This window comes from Mycteria americana, chromosome 7 (assembly GCF_035582795.1).
Source record: "Mycteria americana isolate JAX WOST 10 ecotype Jacksonville Zoo and Gardens chromosome 7, USCA_MyAme_1.0, whole genome shotgun sequence".
NCBI classification, from domain to species: domain Eukaryota; kingdom Metazoa; phylum Chordata; class Aves; order Ciconiiformes; family Ciconiidae; genus Mycteria; species Mycteria americana.
Window position 1 is genome coordinate 1,674,286 of NC_134371.1, and position 22,284 is coordinate 1,696,569.

General features: G+C 42.3%; 1 protein-coding gene across 2 annotated transcripts in view; it reads left to right on the plus strand.

Annotated features, from left to right (window-relative positions):
* Nucleotides 1-9,054: 9,054 nt before the first annotated feature.
* The window catches only part of MME (membrane metalloendopeptidase), a 53,539-nt gene continuing 40,309 nt past the window's right edge, over nucleotides 9,055-22,284 (plus strand). For both annotated transcript variants that reach the window (XM_075506748.1, XM_075506749.1), the window contains exons 1-4: nucleotides 9,055-9,658; nucleotides 12,964-13,133; nucleotides 14,569-14,604; nucleotides 22,024-22,185. In XM_075506748.1, coding sequence (XP_075362863.1) covers nucleotides 12,974-13,133; nucleotides 14,569-14,604; nucleotides 22,024-22,185 — 358 coding nt within the window. In that variant the 5' untranslated portion in view covers nucleotides 9,055-9,658; nucleotides 12,964-12,973. The remainder of the gene's footprint in view (nucleotides 9,659-12,963; nucleotides 13,134-14,568; nucleotides 14,605-22,023; nucleotides 22,186-22,284) is intronic.

The window sequence follows — 22,284 nt, forward strand, 5'->3', positions numbered from 1 at the left end:
CCCCAAAAGATACAGAAAGATTTAATGCCGTTGAACCTTATAAATGGCAAATAGGTAGGATGGAGGAAAGCAAATACTTCATGATTTTTTTAAATACAATTATGTTGTCAAAGATCAGAAAGTAGCAGTAGTCATATATACCTCCAGTATGATGCATATATAGTGTCTGGTTAATGTGTATTTTATTAAAATTCATGTCTCATGAAACATGCAAATATAAATTCTCAGAGAAAACAGACACCATATGGTTTAAGCCAGCCATGTGTTACCAAGGTAATTTTGAAAATCTATTTCTGCACTTGAAACTATAAAATCTTTGAAACTTTTCCTTGTTCTCTGCAAAATAAGCATTTCTCTACTTCTCGTCTCTCAGTTTTATGTGTAGAGACACCCTAGTTCACAATCTTTCCCTGCCTAAATAGGTTGTGTCTTTAAAACTTCTTAAGGAATTTAATAGGTCTGGAAACTCTTAGTAGGCTACTAAATCCCCCTATAAATCCTGGCACATTCCCAGACTGTCCGTTCTCACAGGGATACATGGCCTAATTACAAATCCATTAAACACTGAGTTCAAGGGTCTGCTTTAACCCTGAAATTATTTGATCTGCCTTAAACTAATAGCTTCAGTGAAACCGAGAAGAGTAAAAAAAGGCAAAGCCAATAGGAAAATAAAGTGAAAACAGGGTCAGACAGTAGGCAAACTAAAAACATGAGAAAAGTAAGTGGCAATCGAAAAAGACTAAGCAGTAAGAGAAAGAACACTGAGATAAAGGAGAAGACTTTCAGCTAAAGGGGAAAGAAGAATACTGCTTGCATTGTATAAGCTATCCCTTAGCCAAGTGTAAGTAAACTAAGAAGAGATGTTGATGCCATGCCACCTCTCTAGGTAACAAAGGTATGGGACCAGCCCTGTCTCTGCTGTTCAAGCAGGGGCCACAGCCAGTCCCTGCAAGTGAGTAGGTATCACCGTAGAACTCCGCCCGGCAGAGGCGTGATGATGCCTTTTAAGCTGAATGTAGAGCGGGTATTTGCTTTTATTACACATGCTTAATTTTACATATGCTCAGACATCTGCAGCTGTGCTTTATGCAGCTAAATACCACGCACAAGCACCTAACTAAATGGCCCAATTTCTCAGGGCAGAAAGACATCCTAGGTCTTGCTCTCATTGTTAAAGTTACTAGAAGCTTTGCCACAGGCTCAAGTGAAGGCAGGACAAGTCCTTACTGAGATAATCAATAGAGATTTATTTTCCCATTTTCAGATTCACACACACAGCAGCTTTGCCCTTGCATATGTTAAGGTAAACTAATATAAAATATGAGGAAAAACTATTATTTTTCTCTCCCAGATCTACTATTTGATGACACCTAAGAAGGATGGTTTGGAATAGTGTGTTCTGACAGTCCAGAGTCAGGGCTTTTTTTCTCTGCTTTTTCTATACAGTACTTACATTATGCAAGTCTTGTACTTTGCCATTCAGGATTAAGAAAAGACCAAAAAGAGACATTTAAGTCATGGACTTTGTTCAAATTATCTCATTGTCCAGGGACATGGAGCCAGCTAATCTGTGACACAGAAAAAGAACTTATTTTTCTTGCAGACTATTTGCTTACGTCATTTGGATAGCGAAAAGAAACTCTGATCTAGGGTGCAAGCAGCAAGAAAGAATAGGAAAATGTGACTATTGATTTGCCACTATGCCAGGCAAGGTGGTATTACTTACTGTTAAGTTGTGGCTGATTGTTTTCCAGTGACCTAGACATTACTTAGGAATATTTTTAATCTGTCATCCTAAACTTAGCTGTTTCTTTCCTTTAATTTTGAATACCTTCCAGCCTTAATAATCTTCTTGATTGTAACTGTACTCAACACTCACAGCAAACATGGCCTTCAGTGTTTAGCATGTTTACGAGGCTTGCAGTACGTCAATGGCTCGTTGTTTTAACAGAATATGATAATGAAAAGAATCACACTCTTCAGCACGGTATAACCTGATTAGTGGCTGTATCGGTCTTGACATTTTTCCAGCCTACTGAGAAAACATACTTTAGGATCTGTTCTTCAAAGAGTTTGTCTCTCCTGATAAAGGTCTCCTCATCTATCAACAATCTAATGTGGTCAATAGACAATGCGGGTGTGCAGTATTTCGGCAGAATGCTACCTTATACATAACTCCCACGCAGCACTGCTATGCCCTACTATTTGTATTTAGTTAATAAATAATTTGTTTGCTATTCTGAACAACAATCCAAAGTCTTGTTGGACAGGATGCTTAGATTTGTGCACGTGAGGTAAAGATATGGAAGGCAGGCATATAAATGCAAAAGAAGTCTAATCACTTTAATCCACTGAAAGAGTTAATATTTCTTCTCTTGCTTCTTTGCTGTACTTTTAATTTTCACACTAAGAGACCTAGGAGGAGATACTCCCCATATCTTTGGTTAAGTATTGAAGACATTCATTATGAGCCTCCAGAGTAAGCAGAGGCCCGTGTTTTTTCAAAGGTATTGTGGCTCTATGAACTCAGCAACAGCTGCGAGTCTACTGAAATATTTGGTTTCCAAACACATCTGGTTAACTATCACGCTAGAAGAAAAGTGGACCTTGAAGAGGCAACTCATACGAGAGCTCTTCTGAGTGCAAGTTGGCACACTCAGTTCTGAAAGAGCATTTACACTGTACGGTGCGCAGCAGTCATCAGCTTCTCAGGAATGCTATATTCAAGCATTCAACATCAGAAGAGCTCACATAAGACTTCACACAGTATCACTCAAAATTTCTAACACCAAGTGTTAGAAATAAATTAGCAAGGCTAATTATTGCCCAGTAACTTCAGACCACTCTCAGAACCTGTTCTGTTACTATGAAAAAAATTAGTCCATCTTTCTTAAGTACCATGGGTAAGTTTTCTTCACCCATCAGCATATTTAGCCACAGCTTTATACCTTGGTTCTGAGACAGAACAGTTTCAGCCAGTGCCAAGCCAGTACTTGTAATAACTCTGTGACCACAGTTATCACAACAGGGACATTTCAGCAGGCATACACCTTTATGAAGTGGTATCAGGGCTTGGAGAGAGGACTTTGGATGGACAGCAATACTTCCAGAACTTTCATGCACGTCATGCCACCTTCCTGGCACCATGGCTGAAGCCTGTCGCACTGTGCAGGGAAAGCGAGGCATATTTTTCCTAGAGCAAGTTGCCTGGGACATCTAGAGGCTGCTCCAGATCTGGGGCTACGAGGCAAAGCATTTGACAAGTCAGGTGATAGTACACAGCTGCTTGACTTTTGTCATCTCTTTCTCCATTCCATTCCTAAGTCTCTGGGTGCTCTTTAATGGATCATCTCAGAGACTCTTTTTTCCAGAGAAGTTCGGCAAGGCATGACTTTTAACCTACACTTGATTAATGCTACCATGACCTCCAGAGAACATCTAGCTTCTATCTCCAATTTCTGAACTATTAATACTAAGAATTGAAATTTGCAATGACTGGTTATCGCATTACCACAATATCTATTGTACCCTTGCTCACGTGACATAGAAGTCAGAAACACAAAATAAAAGAGAGACAGGACAAGCACTCTGAGGGACATGGATCCAGTTTTACTCCTTGCATTAGTGTTTTTACCAACACCAGTGCCTCTGGGGACTATACAACACACTCAGCTTAAACCTTGGAGGAATCCAAAATAGCCCTCTGTTTTGTATTTCAGTAAAAGTAACTATTTCCACAAATCTGCTCGAATTCACGTACCCTCCGTCAACAACAGGATAGGCCCTTTCATAAGCTCACTCCGTGGCTTCTAGTCGTAAGTCCTCCACAGAGCTGAGTAAAGCTGGTCAAATAATTCCTGGATGGCCGAGTCATCTGTAAACTACCGAATGGATCCAAAAACCTGTGCTCCTTTATTTCTCGGTAACTTTAATTATCTTGTACAGGCACACCAGGTATTACGATTCAGCTTCAAACAGTGCCGCAGTCCAACGTATTCTTAGCCTTAATCTCATTATTTAGTAGGATCCAGCTGCTATCATTTAGCCTGGAGAAACACAGAGCAAGCACATGCTTTACAAGTTCCTAATTCAAAATATTCTCCACATTCATGGTCCCCACGTATCTCCCTGCCCACAGTTCACTCTTTGGTGAGTAACTGCTACTGACTCTCTGGCATTTCCTGTAAAAAAGCAACCCCAAAACACATCCCATATTATCATCTGACTGCCACTGCACAGGCCCCTTTCCTGGCACATCGCTCCACTTCCCCAAACACAAGGCTCTTGGGCAATGTCAAGCTCTGCAATAAAAGCAAATAGGAAATTACCAGCCCTGAGGCCTAAGAATAATAAAGATGATGACAATGCTAATAAAACACAAGCAAAGTTTAGGCTTTCAAGATGATACACGCATCTACCTTCTCCAAAAGATAAATATGTACACTTAAACATGAACTACGTTGTCAGGAAAAAGCACAAATGGAGACATATGGTTGACGGTCTTGCTCACAGCAGCAATGCTGCAACGACTATCGATGACTAGTGAGGCACCACCCGCCACAGCCCTACAGGAGCTCACACGAAGGGCTCCCTGAGGCAGCGCAGGGCTCTGGCTGCACCCGCGCCGGGCCGGGCCCCCGCCGGGCCGCCGGTCTGCTGAGGGATGGGCCGCAGGCCCCCGCCCCCTCACCGGAGCCTCAAGTCACACCGGAACAGGGGCACTCCTCCAAAGCGGTGGAATTCACAACAGGCACAACAATTACCGCGTTCGCTGCGAGTGCCCGGCCCGCTCCCCGGCTGCACAAAGCCCGCTTCAGCCTCAGCCGCCATCTCAGCCGCCGCGCACGCCCTCCCCGCCACGGGCGCCCCCTGGCGGCCCCACTCTGTCCCGCGCCTTCCAGAAGGTTCCGGGCGCGGCGGGAGCTGAGGCGGGTGGTGGCATCTCCTCAGGGCTGCAGAGCCACAGTCCGCTTATTCTCACTGAACACGCAGCTGGACAGCAGAATTACATGGTTCCCCACCTATGAGGCTGAGCCCCTAGCTCCGGTGCGAGAACCGCTCCTTGTTTTGGCATGCAAGCGGGTGAGAGAGGGCCAAAGGCCGCCTGGGGCGAGGCCGTGGGGAGGTTCACCTGCGGGGCAGCCCTGCTTCGGAGCCCAAGTGCAGACAGCTGCTTGGAAACGTGGTGGGGTGTTGACTCCTTACATTTTGCATGTCCCTAGTAGTTTCTGCTCCAGTTGTTGCTGGAGTAAAGGCCTCTCTGTGCTTATGCTCATTTTTTTGCAATGCTGTGGTTTTAAAGTTAACTGGAAAAGTGTGACTAAGCTTTGCATAGTCATATTTGCACTGCGCAAGAAACCTTGTAATTAATTCATCCAAATTCTGTCTCTTGCCTTTTGCTTCTGTGTTTACATTATTAACAACTTCTATGCTGTCTACATATGTGACATGCAGTTTTACCTCACTTCAATTTTTACCCGTTTCTTCCACCTGTTATTTTCCCAGTAACAATTACAGCTATTATTGCCAGTATGGCTGCAGAGAAATTCAGGACCCCAAAAAGCCTGTTAGCCTGCCTTAACTGAAGCATTGTGTGTGGCTCTTAGGCAAGCTCAAAGACAGAAGAAAAAAAAAAAAAAAACCAACAAAAAACCCCCCAGCTTTTCAGCCAAGCATTTTATCAGGCTTGCAAACACCTGCAAATCAGTTCCACTACAAAGCCTGTCGACTAACAAAGGCAAAGCTTTGTAATACAATACAATTAGACCTGAATAATTTAGGCACTGAAGCAAATACTTTGAGACGTAGGCTGTTTACTTTCCTGAATGAGAAATTACCCAGACTTGGATTCATTATAAACCTACTGAGGAAAAAAAAAACCAAACCACCAAATGAGTAAACACTCAGGGTGTTAGACTTTAGCATCTAAGTTCTCTCACAGTTCAACTCCATTGAACACGCCGCAGGGCCAAGGAGGGAAGGCAGATTTTCTATTTTCTTCTTCTGCCTATGACATAGGCTTGACAGGGAGAAGAGCTCAGCAGGGCTAAGATGGGCAGTCAAAATCACACAGGCAGCATTAATGTTGGCAGCTGTTCGTTTCTTGAACGTTGACTTTGTTACTTTGGAAAAGTGAGCTTTCCCAAAAGGAAATACAAGTATCATCAGCGTTGTTTCATAGCAGTGTAAATGAGTCCTAATTTCCTAAATGTCATCCAGAGGTCATATTGAGAATAAGGTCTTACTGTTGTCAGTTTGGACCAACTGGAGAAAGCAATATTGAATGGGTTATTGGCTGTTCTTCACTTGATGAAGAATTCAAGTTGCGCTGTTGTGACGCAGTTTGTTTTTCTGAAGGCTGGACAGTGCATCCATTTTTGTATGTTGTTCTGAACTACCTGCGGGCATAGTTTTTGGAGAAGCATACTTCCCTAGCCACTGATTTTTAAGAAACAGTACTACTATCTCCTCTCAAATTAGTGTTGAGCAGAAACCGTTATTTTTCAAGGACACCGATTTCATGACAGTGTGCTCTTTCATTAACTTTTTTTTTCATTACCTGACTCCCTAAATCGTATGCTGAGTTTTATTTTGTTCTATAAATTTACCATGTATTTGTTTCAACCTGGTGGTTGTCCATCAGAAGTCCAGAGAATTGTCAGCTGTAGGGCCAGGTCCCGTTAAACTTGCCCCTAAAGGGTGAACCTGCAAACTCTTATTCCTGCTGTCTTTTTCACTGAAAGCAGTAAGATTACTTGAGCATAAGACAACTCAGGAAGGTTATAAGGACAAACTACTTATTCTAATCTCTAAATGTGAAGGCTTCATTATTTTTTCAATTCTGGGGTGAACTTTCTGTTGTTGGCTTGCTCTTTTGTTTCTTATCTCAGCTTTGTGAAACTACCGTACTAGAAAGATGAAGTTGCGTAAGAGGAAAGCAAATACTTAGCGTTTGACAGGAATCAATACAAGCTGTAATCTGCTTTTTGGTTCATCTTGGCATTGGGTGTCCACCTTAGCAATGTGTAGGGCATCTCCATTAATAGAATGCAGCTATAGCTCTTATTATCCCTAAAATTATAGGGCATAAAAGGGCAAAAAAAGGGGCATAAAAGGGTATTATAGGGCATAGAGCAAATACACTATTGATCTCAGCTAGGCATTTGCAGAAGTTGTTCATACGCAGAGCTAGAAAGTCAGTGAAAGAAGGAACTTGATGTGCATGTCACCTACTGAAAGGCCCCTGTTCGGCTGAGGCACGCTGGGGTGGGTGGCAGGAGGACAGCAGCGTGCCTCCCTCACACCCTTTCCCGTGGGCTGAGGAAGCAGCCCGCACTGGCAGAGAGCTGTGAGCGGTGGGCGGCAGGACAGCTGTCCTGCGGCAGCGGCGGGGCTGTGCTCACCGAAGGGTGTTTCGGCTATAGCATAGGCCTAATACGATGTATTGTCTCCTGCTACAAACCTTGCTTTTCTGATTGTCCACGGGAGCGTCGGTAACAGGTCTTTGCTTATTCTTAGGCAGGATATTACACTATGGACTTGACAGGAGTTTTCCCTAAGTAAGGCCCAAACACGAATCGCGGTGTTTGACTCACAGATCACACCTCTTGTAGCCCGCGTGTATACAAATGTCTAATCCCTCTTTCCAAGCACAAGGTTCTACAAGGGTGGAAATTCTCACACTGCCTGTCAGGCACATTAGTCCTCTTTGGACTATTTACAGATTTCCAGGCAAGTTTCTCCCTTTTCTCTCTCTTTGTGGTGAATTAGGCTGTTACACTTTTTTGGTTCACCTAAAATTTTCGAAACATGTCCTTTTTTGCCATTTGACTTCAGTCTGTTCACACACATCAACCTCTACTTTTCAATCTTTCTTGTAGTTAAGGCTGTATAATGGGCATCTAGTTACAAAATCACCTGTATTTTTAACAACTCCTCTATTCTTATGTTGCTTGGTGAGATTTTCTGTTACTTGTGTCGGGGTGACTTTAAAGCACCAGGTAACGCCAGGACTGACCCGCAGGAGCAGATGGCTTGTTCTAGGAACCGGAATGGAACTGTGCAAGAATCAATGCAGGCAAGGTTGAAAGTGAGATATTTATATTAATTTGAACACTGATTCTGGAAAGGATATAATCAGCATTGTCCTCACTCCTACCTGTAAGAAAATGCAGTATTTTTGTTCTCTAGACTTTTTGAAATGTTTTTCTTGCCTATTTTTGGAATTTCCATTGCCTTTCTCTTTGGTGAATAAACCCTTGTTTGTTCTTGTTACTTCTTCAGATGCTCATTTGGCAGAAGTGCTTCATTTTTACAGCTAACACTCCGTTAATACCTTATCAGCCATCAGCCTCCCCTCTTCACTGCATCTGCTCTGCAGATCATTTGCTGTGCAGTTCCATAAAGAAGTCAGTATTCAGTTTCCACCTTTCTTAGAGAGGAGGAAGGTTGCCTCTCTCAAGCAGCAGAGTTTAGTGTGTGTAGCTGGTAATAAAAGATTTCAGAAATTTCAGCTGCTATTGCTGCCTCAGAGGTAATAAAGGTGCTTTTAGGAAGGCAACAGAAGCGAGTGTGAGATCTGATTTCAGCGAGAGGAATTACGGCAACTCATATTGCTTCTTCTGATGTTTGCTAATTTTGTAGTAAAAATGGAACTTAATGAAAATGAAACTTAGTGAGGATGAAACAAGTATCTTTGGATATTTGGTTGGCTGCGAAATCTTATGACAGAGCTCGGAGCTGCCTCTCCGTGCAAGAACTCACAGCTGCCTCCCTCCTGAGAAGAAATCACTCGGTGAATGAGGATACAGGATCTTGCAGAGGGTATGTGACTGCGTTAATCTGACAAAGGCAATGAGTCTGCATGGAAACAGGCACCAAGCATTGCAGACGTGCAGCCGCTAGCCCTCCCTGTGCATTATCTCCTTCCTTCTCTGGACGGACTGGAAAGAAATGAAAAGCCGGAGAAAGAGGGAAGGCGCAGGCTGCTCTCGCACCCCGGCTCAGCTGTCACTGTGCGTGCGGCCGCGGTGCCTTCCAGCCCTCCTCCGCCGAGCGCGGCAGGCAGAGGTGGCCTCCCGCGCCTGCGGCCCCGAGTCGGGAACGGGGCAGCTCCGTCGGACGTAAGGCTCATCTGCACCGCCCGTCTCAGGAGGCAGCTCCTTCTCCCTCCTCTACCTCAGCGCTCGGGGAAGCTTTGCGAGGTGAAGAGCGCGGCTTGTCGCTGTCGGAGCGGGGGGGCTTGTTTGTTTGTTTCCTGCCCCATCACATTTTTATGATCGCAAAGAGGAAGAAGCCTTCAGGTCACCCGGAGAACTGCTCGTCCGGCAGCCCGCAGACAAGGGCTCCTTTGACTGCCAGCAGCTTTGCTCCGCGGCGGCAGCGGCGAGCAGCCGGCGCAGGGAGCAGGGAGCGCCCCGGGCTTTGATGTCCCGGCGATGCCGGCGCCCCGCGCCCCTGCCGCTGCCCGCGGGCGGGCCGGGCGCTGAGCCCCACCGGCGGCCGCCCGGCGCCCCGCCAGCCTAGCCTGCGCGCCGCCTTCCCCCGGGACCCGCGGGCGCTGCCCCGCCGGCTCGGGGCGCCCCGCGCCGCCTCCGCCCGGCGCTGCTCGGGGATGTGTGTGGCGACCCCGGGGCCGGACCCCTCCGAGCGCCAGCCGGTGAGTACGGGGACGGGGGCGCCGGCGGGAGCGGGGCGGGCACGGCGGCGGCGGGGCGGACGGACGGGTCCCCGCGCAGCTTCCCTGCCCCAGCCGTCCTGCGGGAAGTTCTGACCCTCCCTAAGTTAGCAGCCTCCCCGGCGTGCGTGCTCCGGGCACCGGGAGGCTGGGTCTCGGGGCGGCGTGCCGTCGGGGCGGGCTGCGGGACGGGCAGGGCTGCGGGCCGGGCCGGGCTCGGCCGCGGGGTCGCGCCTCCCCGCGCAGCGCCCCGAGCCCGCGGGGAGCCCGCGGGACGCCTCGGCAGCCCGCGCCGGCACGGCGGGGCTAGCCCGCCCGGCGCTCTGCGGCTGCGGCGGGAGCCGAGCGCCCTCCCCGCGCGGCCCGGCCGGCAGCAGCCCGCGGCGGCCCCGGCCCCTCCGCCCCTCCCCGCGCAGGGCGGCCCCGGCCCGCCTGGCCCGCGGCGCCACCCAGCGGCGCGGGGGCCGGTTCGCGCGTAGCCAGCCTGTGCCGCCGAGCGCCCGGCAGCCTGGGCGCCGTCCCCCGCCGTGGCCGGTGCGGCGGGGGAGGTCGGCCCACGCGGGGGGCTGACTGGCGTGATGCCCCGTGGCACTTCGTCGTCGTCCTTACCGGTGCGGCTTGCTTTTACCGTGCCTGGGGGTAGCTCATCTACACAGTACGGTTGCTAAAAAAACCCCAAGAAGTATTCTTGTGACGTGCTACGTTTTCTGTAGAGGCTACGCTGAGAACCGACTAAGCCACGAGGCGATTTTTAACACACACATCCCAAAAAGAAAAGCTAATGCATTAACTCCCTGTGCCACCTAGACCAGGATCAGTCAACACAACTTCAGCCTTCTGTTGCATCTAAGCTTTAGTAGGCAGAGTAGAGGGGATCACAGAAGCACTAAGAGGAATGTAAGAAAACCATAATACCTAGGCTTATATCTGCTTAAATTATTCTTATACTTTTGCTTTGCTTGCAATTAGCACATAAAGAAGCTTTTACCTGGTGTTCATTAATGCAGATAAGTTCTCTAAATAACTAGAAGTAAAAATCAGTCAGTGGGATGCCTTTAAACATGAGGAACGCTCCTGCAGGAACAGAAAGATTAGCTCACTTGGAAAAACTTAGCTGACTGTAAGGAACATATTTGCACATGAAAGGTACAGTGTTTCTTGTTGCTATAATGAACTGTTTTCAGTGTTCTGAAGACACTGTCAGAGTCAGAAGATAAGCATCATTTCTTAAATTAGGCTCCAAGTATTCAGAGGATTCTGGGGACTGGTCAGTATTTAGTCAATATAAATAACATTCTTTGCTGCTTAATGTGACTGGAAGCGAGAAGGGTATAACAGTTAATTTGCTTTTATGTTCTCTATGAATTTATAGCTCACAGTTAACACAGGGCAAATTTCTCTACATAGCTCTTTCTTTTACATAGTTCTGTGGGATTTCAGTCCTGTGTCTCAGAAACCCCTTGCTGATTTGACCAAAAGCCTACTCTTCAGAGAAAAATAGTGGCTCATGAGGAAAATGAAAGCAGTTGTAATGGTCCCCATGGGTTTGGAAAGACAGAGGCTAGGCAGACCTTGCGGGATTCCAGCCTCCTCAGCTACAGAAGACCTGTAATTCTGGTACTGCTAGTCACTTCATGCATCTTGGTGTCCAGGGAGTAGTGACAAAGGGGAAGAAGAGACACACTGAAATAAAATGTTCTCTCATTCATGTGGAGAAACAGTGTTAGTGTGATAGTGTCCAAGGATCCGCTCAGACAGGCATTGTGTAAACACGTGGAACACACAGTCTCTGTTTACTTAGGTCCATAATACTGAGTTATTTGACATCTTTATATTATTAATGAACATACACACTTTAATGACATGTTTTTGCAGTGGAGGAGCTAGCATTCTAGGTGAGGTGGACATCAAAGAGAGGAAGATGTTATTGGAAACTAAGGAACACGAATCAGGCAGAAACAGAAGGTCCAGAGGAGAAGCAAAGACTGGATATCTGAAAGATTGTAGCAGCTTGAGGAGACAAAGATGAATACAAGCCAGCAATACAGTTAAACCAGTTTAAAATAATTACATTAAAGTCTTAGACTTGAATGGATGCGGAAACGGAGAAGGGTTCCCTTACTGCTGTTACAACGACTTACAGAGAGTGGGGAAAAAAGGGTGTGAGGAATACAGGAGGACCTGAATGCCCTGACCTGCAGCACTGGCTGGCATTCTCGTGAGGGGTCTGGTGAACGTAGGTGTTTCCATTATTTATCCCAGTGGAACTCTTATATTCTTCCCCATTGAATGGAAAGGGTGTATACTCTGTCTGTGGATGTAAAGATCCCCAGGAAATGCTGTGAATAGAAACTGTTGAGTTTTCATTGTGAAATGCTGAGAAACACATTGCTGTATGTATAGGAATTTGAATCTCTGTCAGCAGAGGAAAGTCTGGCCCTAAATAAATGGGAGCAGATGAAGAGAGAGCACAGAATTGTAGAGCAGCAGTACTGCAAAAGGTGGCCAAGTTACCTCTAAAGAGCGACAGAAATACAATCTTAAAATCTGCTATTGCATGCACATTCCATGAGGGAGCGAGTCCACTCACACTCCCACCAGTTTTGCGTGTATGTGTTGTAGTCACTCCTAATTTACAGTGTTCTAACCTCAAAAGAGAGGACTTGGTTGCACTTCTTTAAAAATTACTGTGAAGACTCACTATCTTCAGTGTGAATTTGACAGGCTCCCAGCAGAGACTGATGCTCTTCTTTTCTATTTTTAGAGACAGCTGTAAAGCCGTAGTCAAGAATTGCTTACATAATGTTTTAAGAAATGGGAGCAAAGCACAATGGCATATTTTGACCTTTGGCATTAGATAAGTAATTGGCAGATTAAGTTAATTTTTATTCAAGCAGGGAGACTTGCTTTTTGCTTGCTTGTGAACTCCTGTACCATCATACAAGGTTAAACCACACAGGTACGTTTTAAAAACAGGTTTTGGTTTGTTGGCCTTTCTTTTCTATTTGGTGGCCTCTTCATGTGAAGGAAGACCACGCTTCTGTTCTCCCTAAACGACAAATAGTGCATGGTACGTATCTCTGTGTGTGTGTGTGTGTGTGCGTGCGCATGTGAGTGCGTAAGAAGAGGAGAGAATTTTTAATTTCATGACTGACATTCTAGTAGTGTTACAAATAATTTGAAAACTCACCCAGAAAACATCTTTGTTACTGTGCAGTTGAGGAGCCAGTTTCAAGACCTATGGCTCAGTGCAAGTCCTCCAGTCAATTTTCCCTTTTCCTTTTCAGACGCTGGGTTATGGCCAAGTCAGAAAGCCAGATGGATATAACTGAAATGAATACTCCAAAACCAAAGAAGAAACTGCGATGGAGTGGCCTGGAAATAGGGCTAGCTGTTGTAGTGATTCTGCTAGCTATTGTAGCAATCACAATGATAGTTCTGTATGCAACATATGACGGTGAGTACACTTAAACTGTCTTTGAATGTACAAATACATATGAATATAAAAGTATTTTATGAAATTACAAAAAAATGCTTTAATACATAGAATCCAGTTGTTAGTATATAGTAAAAAAAAAAAGGAAGTTGCATGATACTAAAATGTTGTATTAGAAAAGACTGAGTTGGCATGGTATATATACCTGCACTACATAAAACAGTAAGAAAATAAAATAATGAGGCTAGCTCAGACTTATTTGCCCAGTAATAGAAAATTGTACCTTACTCAGTGTATAAAATTAGATGATTAATAGCTGCTACATCATAACGATATTTCACATATATGTCGCTAGACAGTATGACACGAGTGTCTGAAATGTAAAGCTGCATCCACACTTATTGTTACTGGACACTAACACAAAACTGCTTTTTTCCAACAGGGACACTATAAATTCATTTGTTCATGCAAAGTTGTGGTAAACACAAAACATCTGCTTGTTCTGACTTAGCAATACTTCTGTTTGTAATTAATGCTTCAGTAAGCAAAAAACTCTACAAAATACAACACTGCTGAAGAAAACCAAACTACAGTGCTCCCTCCATATTCCTGTATATGTATGAAAATCCTATTTTTTCCTTTTACATGCTGTTGCAGCCAGGACTCTTAGTGAGTGTAGTCATACTAAGAGGTTTTGTGATTCAGCAGCCATACCAAAATATTTTAAAATAATTCCATTCAGGGGTACTCTGGTAATTTTTGGAAAAGATAATACAGAGAAGCTAAAATTTCCATTTGGGGTCAAACTAGAATGTTTCCTTATATTGGAAATGAAATGCTTTGTTTCATTTTAAAGTACTTAATAATTTTGTTTAAACTTTTTATTATAGTCTAGTTCAATTATGGAATGGAAAAATGCCATTCTGAAATGAAAAATAAAAACATGTTTTATTTCTGAAGTCTCAAAAGAAAACATTTTCATGTTCCTGAACCTTGTATTTTGTTTAGAAGACTTCGGAGTGAATGTCTCAGAATTCTCATATAATTCCTCCAAAATCTTCTTGTCGTTGTAAGGTATTGCTAAATTCAAACTGACTTTGCAACTGTCTTCAGTCCATGTGCTATTTTTCTCTAAATTTCTTCTTTGTTATAAAAATAATATTTTGCCCACTTGTAATTGATCGATAGGACATTTTCCTGTGATGACTACAAAAATTCCACATGATGAGTGACTAGCACTGAATGACCCTAAAGGGATGAAGATGATGGTATTTTCAGAGTCTGATCCTATAAATATTCACTTACTGAGTGGAAGGTGTCCATTCATCTTTATCTTACTGTAGACTGCAATTCAATGCAATTCTAAAGTGACTGTCAATGAAAATAATATTTACAGTAGGTTTTATTATATTGACATTCAGTAAAGAATTAAGAATATTATTGTATTCTCTTTTAGATGGGGTTTGCAAAACATCAGACTGTATAAAATCAGGTAAGAATGAAAATATATACCTTTTAAATTAATTTATATATTTTTAAACAAAATTACCACCATGTAATGTTCCCATCTAAGTGCAGACAAGTATGGCACATTGAGGCATAGGGTCTGCTAACCTAAATAATTTTCTTAGCATAGTTCTTCTACAAATGTAAAATCTTGTGATGTGATCTTGTCAAGAGCTTACAAAGTCATCAGGGTCTGGCTAGTTTAAACCTTAGAAACAGACTCTCCAAATAATGCCTCCAGCTTCAGGAGATGGTTTAAGTGAGTCAGAAGATGGCTCTTCCCCACACCCACCTCCAAGTCAGAATTCAAAGTAGAGGCTATGTCTCTAAAGAAGGTACATTAAAAGAAAGTCTTGATCATTGATAGCCATTAAAGATGCCATGCTACTGCTTGAGGAGATGCAATATTAATCTTCATGTCTAGAAGAAATTCCAGATTTTATAGTCTGACAAGCTAACTTCATCCTTCAGTAACACCTGCATAAAAAATTCTTAGTTTACATCCTGGTCTGAACTCTGCTAGAAGGCTACTAAAATGCATCAGAGAAATGCTGAGTTCCATACTACATATGCTCTAGTAGTAAGTAAAGTGGTAGTTATCCATGGTCTCCCTTTCCCCTCACCTATAATTCTGTTATCCTTTCTGTTTTCTCCTCCAGATCAATTAATGCTGGTTTCCTTTTTTTTTTGCCTAATGTACTTCTAAATGCTCCCATTCTCTTTATTACACTTCCTCCACCTCATTTATACAGACGGATCCTAGGCTCGGCAGTAGCCTCTCTCTCTCGTTCCTCAAAAGAAAGGTGCGTTTAGCTGGCTGCGCCAACATATATTTCAAAGGGGCTCTATGCCAGCTCTGCCCTGCTTTCTCCTTTCATGCCATTTTCCATGGTCAAACAGTTGACAGTTCTTCATGCCCTTGCAGCAGTCTTCTCCAAGTCAGGAGGAGCGCCCTACGTTGCCAATGTATAATCACCTTGTTATATCTGTATACCCCTATAACAGGTCTCTTGTGTGTGTTTTTCTGGGAAGCTTCTGAAGATGGGACCCCTGAAATCACTCTTTTGGTGTTACTTTCTGGCAGGCATTCTTCTTTTGCTTTCTCCACCCCTGTAGAGTAACTTGGCCACACAGTTCACAAAGGCTGTGGCCCAGTCACAGAGGGGCAAGAAATCTAAAAGGGAAGCTCAGAACATGGATCATTTCCCAGCACCCACACTGTGACCTTTCAGCTTACCAAGCAAACGTCTTGCATTTTGTTCAGCCTTGGTAACCTCCCATTGAAAAGCATCATAAACATTCTAATAGCTATATGTTATCTTCACGTCAAGTGGAACTCATGACTTCTACGTAGATTCTGTACATCAGGACTGGCCCCTCTGGAAGTTAAGAGAAAAGACAGCCCTAGGAGAAGCCAGAGAGCCAGTATGTCAACAGGAGACACAGGGAAGGTGGGGAGGAGTCATAAAGGATTTGACAGTCAACATGCAAGAAAAATTTACGTGCTTGCAAGTAAAAGTATATGTAATTTAAGTACAGTTGTTAAAGAATCTGAGGTGCACAGCACCCCATGGGAGGCTTCCAAAAGGTTCTGATTTGTAGCCCCCATTTAGACTTGCAGACATACCAGAAACAGTGTAGAAGGGTCATTCTATTGGTTTCCTTACTTATGTGGGACTACTTGTTTTAGATCTCATTTTAGATAGTAGCTAAATAGCACACCTCAGTCCTGCTGGAGTCATCCACTGGTGAAGCCCCGGTGTGGTCCATTGTCTCAATAACTGCCTGTTGTCATCAGCACAGTCTAAGTATCTTGTAGAGTTTATTTCAGGTGGTCATCACAGTCTTTTAGTTACACTTCCAAGGTGTTTTTCTTCTACCATGAAAGCTCATGCGGTGGTTTGAAAAATGATCAAATTAGTTATCTACTTGATTATTTTTAATCTCTGAAGATGCTAATTTTCAGCTAAATACACGTATCCATTAAAAAGAAGTTCAGATAGACTACGTAATGATGAAAGAACTAACAAAGGAAAAGCAGTAGAAGGTTTGGAGAAATAAGGTGTAATGTAAACTGAAGACCTAGCAAGAAGTGGCTAAATGAATTAAGCAGAATAGTTTTACTCTCTTATGCTTCCATTAAAAGATTTAACAGCATGCAAATATTTAAGGGAACAAATAAACATTCTTACTGAATGTTAGATTCTCAATACAGAAGTAAAATTGTGAAAGGATTACGGTAAGGACATTGATGGGGAAAAATGGCAGGCTTACAAAATTACATAATGGGGTGAAGAAGGAGGATTTTAAAAAAATATAAATTGCCTCAATTCAACAGAGATAATCATGAAATATAAAATGAGGAAAAAAGGTAGACAGACTAAAGCATCCCGAAAATAGAAATGTACAGTCTGGTTCTAATGTCATAATCTCTTTTCATTTTTCATTAAATGCAGCTTTATTTTATTCACACATTTATCTCATGTAATCAATATCATCTGCCCCATATTCTACAAATTGTCTAGTTCAAACATTGAAAGAATAAGTCTTACAGAAATGGTGAGAATTCAGTCTCAAAACATGTAAAATGCCAGGTTACTGCTATAAATGTATTCTGTGAAAGTGTTTTCTACTGACAGGAAAATGAGCTAATTGATATCATAGAGCTTTTCTGTAATCCACATTCTGCTGTCCCTATATAGGACATTAAAACTGATCCACTGCAGACAGGGGAACTACTCTTGTGCGTAACTACTACTACCTGTGGAAGAACTGCACGCTCCAGCCTGGAACACATAAAATTTACAACCGGGCGAAAGATAGATTTTGTATTTTACCAGGTGTTAATACTTGGTATTTTACATACCATACTGTAAGAGTCCTGGGAGGCAACCAGTGTATCTGATGAAATTATAATCTTTATAATTAAGTTTTAGCTGTGGGGCTATACCTCAAATAAGATCTAAACAGATGCAAAAGCAATGATGTCAAACTGGAACACTTAACTTCTGACCATATTATGATCTGTAGCATTAGTACGTGTTCTGCCTAGCAAGGGTCCATTACCAGAAGCGGCTAAAAATCTGCATGGTCTATTAGACTGCTGTAGCAATGAAATCTTACAATGCAGGAAGCAGTTAGGATCAGGGAGCCCACCCATAAAGTTCAGATGTGCTAGCCGTTACAGAACTGACAGTGCCAAATACTGCATCTGTCTGTAAATGATTTAGAATGGATAGCTCTAAGCAAAGTTTGGAATGACCAGTGTGAATTTAAAATTGTTCTTTATTAACTGAGCCAGGATTTCTATGTCCCACCATGGCATAGTGCATTTAAAGTAGAAATTGCCATAGAAGCGCAGGGCCTTCTCCACACTTACATGGCCATTACATGAAATATAGTCAGATTACGAAAAGGGGAGGCAAGTGTTGGTAAGGACGTAATCACCTAGAAGACTTGTTCCATTTGGTGGTCACTAGAGTGAGTGAGTTCTTGGCTCCAGAAGCAGAACACTGTGAATGAGGAGCCCAGAATGGTTAGCTGGCATCTGCTCAGGCCTTCAGTGCTCAAAGAGCTTCAAAAATAGTTTAAAGAGTTTGTCAGAATTATATAATTTAATAATAAAATAAATTAATATTTTTAAAATGCAATGTAAAGTGTTTAAGCCACAGAAATAAACTGTATTATTGCTCTTTAATAATAATCTTACTGGGATGAATCTACAAGTTTAATATTACTTCAAATCAGGATTTTGTAATGGTTCATCTTTAATTTGGCTGCTTCTTCCAGACCATGTAGGATAACATACAGGAAAAGTTAGACAGATAGATACAGATAGAAAGCAAGAAGTATTAACTTTGGAAAATTGTGGTCTTTCAAGAAATATAATTAGGAACAGACATTAAGTGAAATGGTAATGCCTTACACCAGAACTGACCAATACTGTGACAGTTTTTTGCAGTGAATTCAAAATTTTGCAATAGGTACAAGTCACTGAAAAAGAATAAAGTGAAGATACTAACAGAATTTATAGTACATTTAATAGAGGAGCTTCAAATAAATGACCAAAAGAAAAAATGTAATGAAAATTCAATTGATTATACACAGGGCAAAATATCAGTAACTGCACGATAATGGTATCAAGGTTTGTGAAATCCATTGCAGTGTAGCACAGGAAGATACCATGTAATTTGTACATTTGAGCAATTTTTGAATAAGCTGACGTACTCTCTGCTAATTTTCCTGAGCTCAGACAGCACAGACTGATGAGAATAGGGAATTTTGATCTCTGTCATATCAGTTTCACCTAGGTAAGTATCTTGTGTTTCTCCTATATCCTCCCCAGGTCACTGGTTGTTATTTCAGCTTATATTACTTTATTTGTAAGCTATTAATGCAACAACTGGCAATCAGGAGTAATACAATAAAATTAATCATTAAAAGTAATTGAGATAAGGCTCTACATTCTTCAGTGACAGAAAATTGTTCCTATTCTCACTGTGTATTCACACTCAAATTGGTTCATCAAAGCAATACTGAGGACTAATGAAAAGTATACTATGTATTATCTGTATTTCTATGTGTATTAATTAACCTCTATTAGAATTAAAATAACAAAATATTCATCAGTCTCACACTTACTATTTCCAGAGCAAAAATGTCTCGGTGTGTACAGCCATGAACTTACCATAAAGCTTCTTTGGGCCCAAGTATCAATTTATAAATAACTTGGAGCATGTTTAGGATTCTGTCCAGCCTAATTGGTCCCACTGACTTTGAAGGGGCAATTCATGTGTCATTATGCTTCTGGGCTGGGTTGATAATAAAATCACATTTCATGGATTTTAGTATATCCATAGTATCAGCCAAATACTGAATGGTTATCTTGGGGTTCAGATGTGCAAATTACACTCTTGAGGAGAGTATTCTTGAGGAGAATACTTAATACATGTATTCTGCATGAAGCCCTAAGTGAAAGACTGCAGTTCCATGACTGAGCTCTTTCTGTTGTGTTTGCAGTATTTAAACTTCAAGTTTTGATAAAAGTTGATTAGCTAATACTGGCTAGCCTGGACTTTACAGCAGAAACATTATGATAGATGATTATTTTTCTGTGACAGTAGTAGGCAAGGAAGATTAAACATATGCTGACTACAAATAGAGCAACCTGATTCCACAGTTAAAGCAAGGTTTGATATTACATAGACTGTTAATAATTTCTCAGATTTACGCAAGACATGGATTTCTCATTGGTGGTGGTGATGGGGTGTTTGTTTTTGGGTTTGGTGGTGGTTTTTTGTTGTTGGTTTTTGTTTTTTGTTTTGTTTTTTTTTTTTAAAGTGACAAGACAGTGGCTAAGACACCATCTCTTCTTGGTGTCAGAAGATTTCTCTATCCTACCATTACTTTACGGCAGGGCTGGCACGCTGCTCTGAATGAGCCAGCTGTGATGTCCAGTCCTGGCTATTAAAGTCTTTGTTGCTGGACTAACACATGCCAAGATAATCCAAGGGACAGTGTTGCCCTTCAGATGCTGTTCCAGCCTAGCAGAGAGATCCATAAGGATACCCTTAAAACGGGAGGTTTTAGTAATAATTAGCAATCTTTCTCTTTACAGCAAATAGATGGACCTAGGACTGGAACAAAGTGCATCATTGAAACATTCCCCTTCCCCTAAATGAAACAGGACAAACTAGACAGAAACAAGTACCAGAGTCTGCACAGTCACAGAATAGTTGGAGTTGGAAGTGACCTCTGGAGATCACATAGTCCAACGGCCCTGCTTAAAGCCGGGTCAACTAAAGAAAGTTGCTCAGGATCTTGTCCAGTCAGGTTTTGATTATTTCCCAGATGGAGACTTCGCAACTTCCCTGGCAACCCATTCCAGTGTTTGACCACCCTTATAGTAAGAAGTTTTTTCTTAAGTTCAAAAGGATTTTTTTTTTTTCTTATTTCCGTATGTGTCCATTGCCTCTTGTCCAAGTGTACAGGCAGAGGGGAAATTCCTTGCTCTAATAGACTGGACAGTCAGACTGGATGCTTGGCTTTCTCAAGAATGGGTAAAAAGCAAGTGTCGAACTTGGTAAAAACATGAGTGAATTTCACAGTCTCTGGCTGTTGGCATGATCCTGTATTCTTTCAAATTGAAGTCAGCCTGCCATTGACTTCAGAAGGAAAAGAATCAGGTGCTAGGCATTGTACTTACTTCCACAGTGGTTTTTATGCTACCTAAGCTAAAGCAGACCCAGTCTAAAATTGAAAAATGCCTCTGTTCATGGCTTTTTCCATCTTCCAAGCACTGGAACATTGTAAAATCATCAGATGTTGGCCTAAAATATAAGACTCTTAAGCCAACTAAAGATCCCAAGAAAAAGGGGGGGGGGGGGGGGGGCCAGGAAAGGCAAGTCAACATAAATGCTATAGCCTATCTATCCACCTCTCATTTCCACCAGTGTAACAGACATGGAAAATATTGAAAGTACTGGAGAAATAACTATAAATATTTGACTCACCCATGTGGGAGGAATGAACACTTGAAATCACAAGCCTCACCATTTACTAAAAATAATGTCTGTGAAATGGGAAGGATATTCAGTATCCTGGGAAATTCAGAGGTATCACTAGCTCTTGCTTGACTCCTAGCATCTCTCCTTTCTGTGAGAGACTTTGTGCTAGCATACTAGTGGTGAAAGCAGTCTAGGTGCAAGAGGAATGCAAAAAAGAAAAAGCACAGAAGGTTTATGAACAGCAGCTGCGAAACTGTCAACAAGGAATCAGATTTCATTAGGGAATCCCATGTCATGATCAGTGAGTGATGAGCCACTTCAAGAGGGTCAATAGGGACAGCAAGAAGCAGTATCAGTTCTAGAATAAAATGGGGAATAGGTCTAAAAGATCAGTGTAGATTCAGGAAAGCATTAATAGGAAAACTTTCTTGACAAGAACTTAAACGGTACAACAGAGTCATTTTATTGAATGAGATCGGATTCAGCTGAGCCTACATCATACTTAATTACTTAAATTACATTACAGTGGATACTTAACCTCTGATATGTCTTGTGCTTTTAATGTCTCTTCACCATGTTTCAACACAAAGGAGTGTAAAGCAGTAAATGAAATATCTTACATTTTATTTAAAACTGAGCAACCACTCACAGGGAGTAGGAACATTAGTAAGTTTACCCATCAGTAAACACAGCAACAGAAAAGTATATAAGTTATGGGCAGTAAAGGAATAGTAATTCATTGTTCACTGGCTAGTACTTTGTTTGGTCTAGAACATTCAAGTAAGCTTGAGCCTATTCTAAACGAAAGGAAATGTATTTATTCCCTCTTCAGAGCAAGCAAATGTATTCATTTATTTTCTCTAAAGATTCTTTATGCCTTGATTTGTCTGTTATTACAGCAGCCCGAATCCTTGAGAACATGGACACCACTGCAGAGCCTTGTAATGATTTTTACCAATATGCCTGTGGAGGATGGCTTAAGAGGAACGTCATTCCAGAAACCAGCTCCCGTTATAGTAACTTCGACATTTTAAGAGACGAACTGGAAGTTGTTTTAAAAGGTCAGTGGGGTTTATGTTTGTGGACTATATAAAGTTTCTTCTTTGGCTTACATGTTATCCTAATAAGATGTGGTTGTCTAGCAAAGCTTAAAATACTAC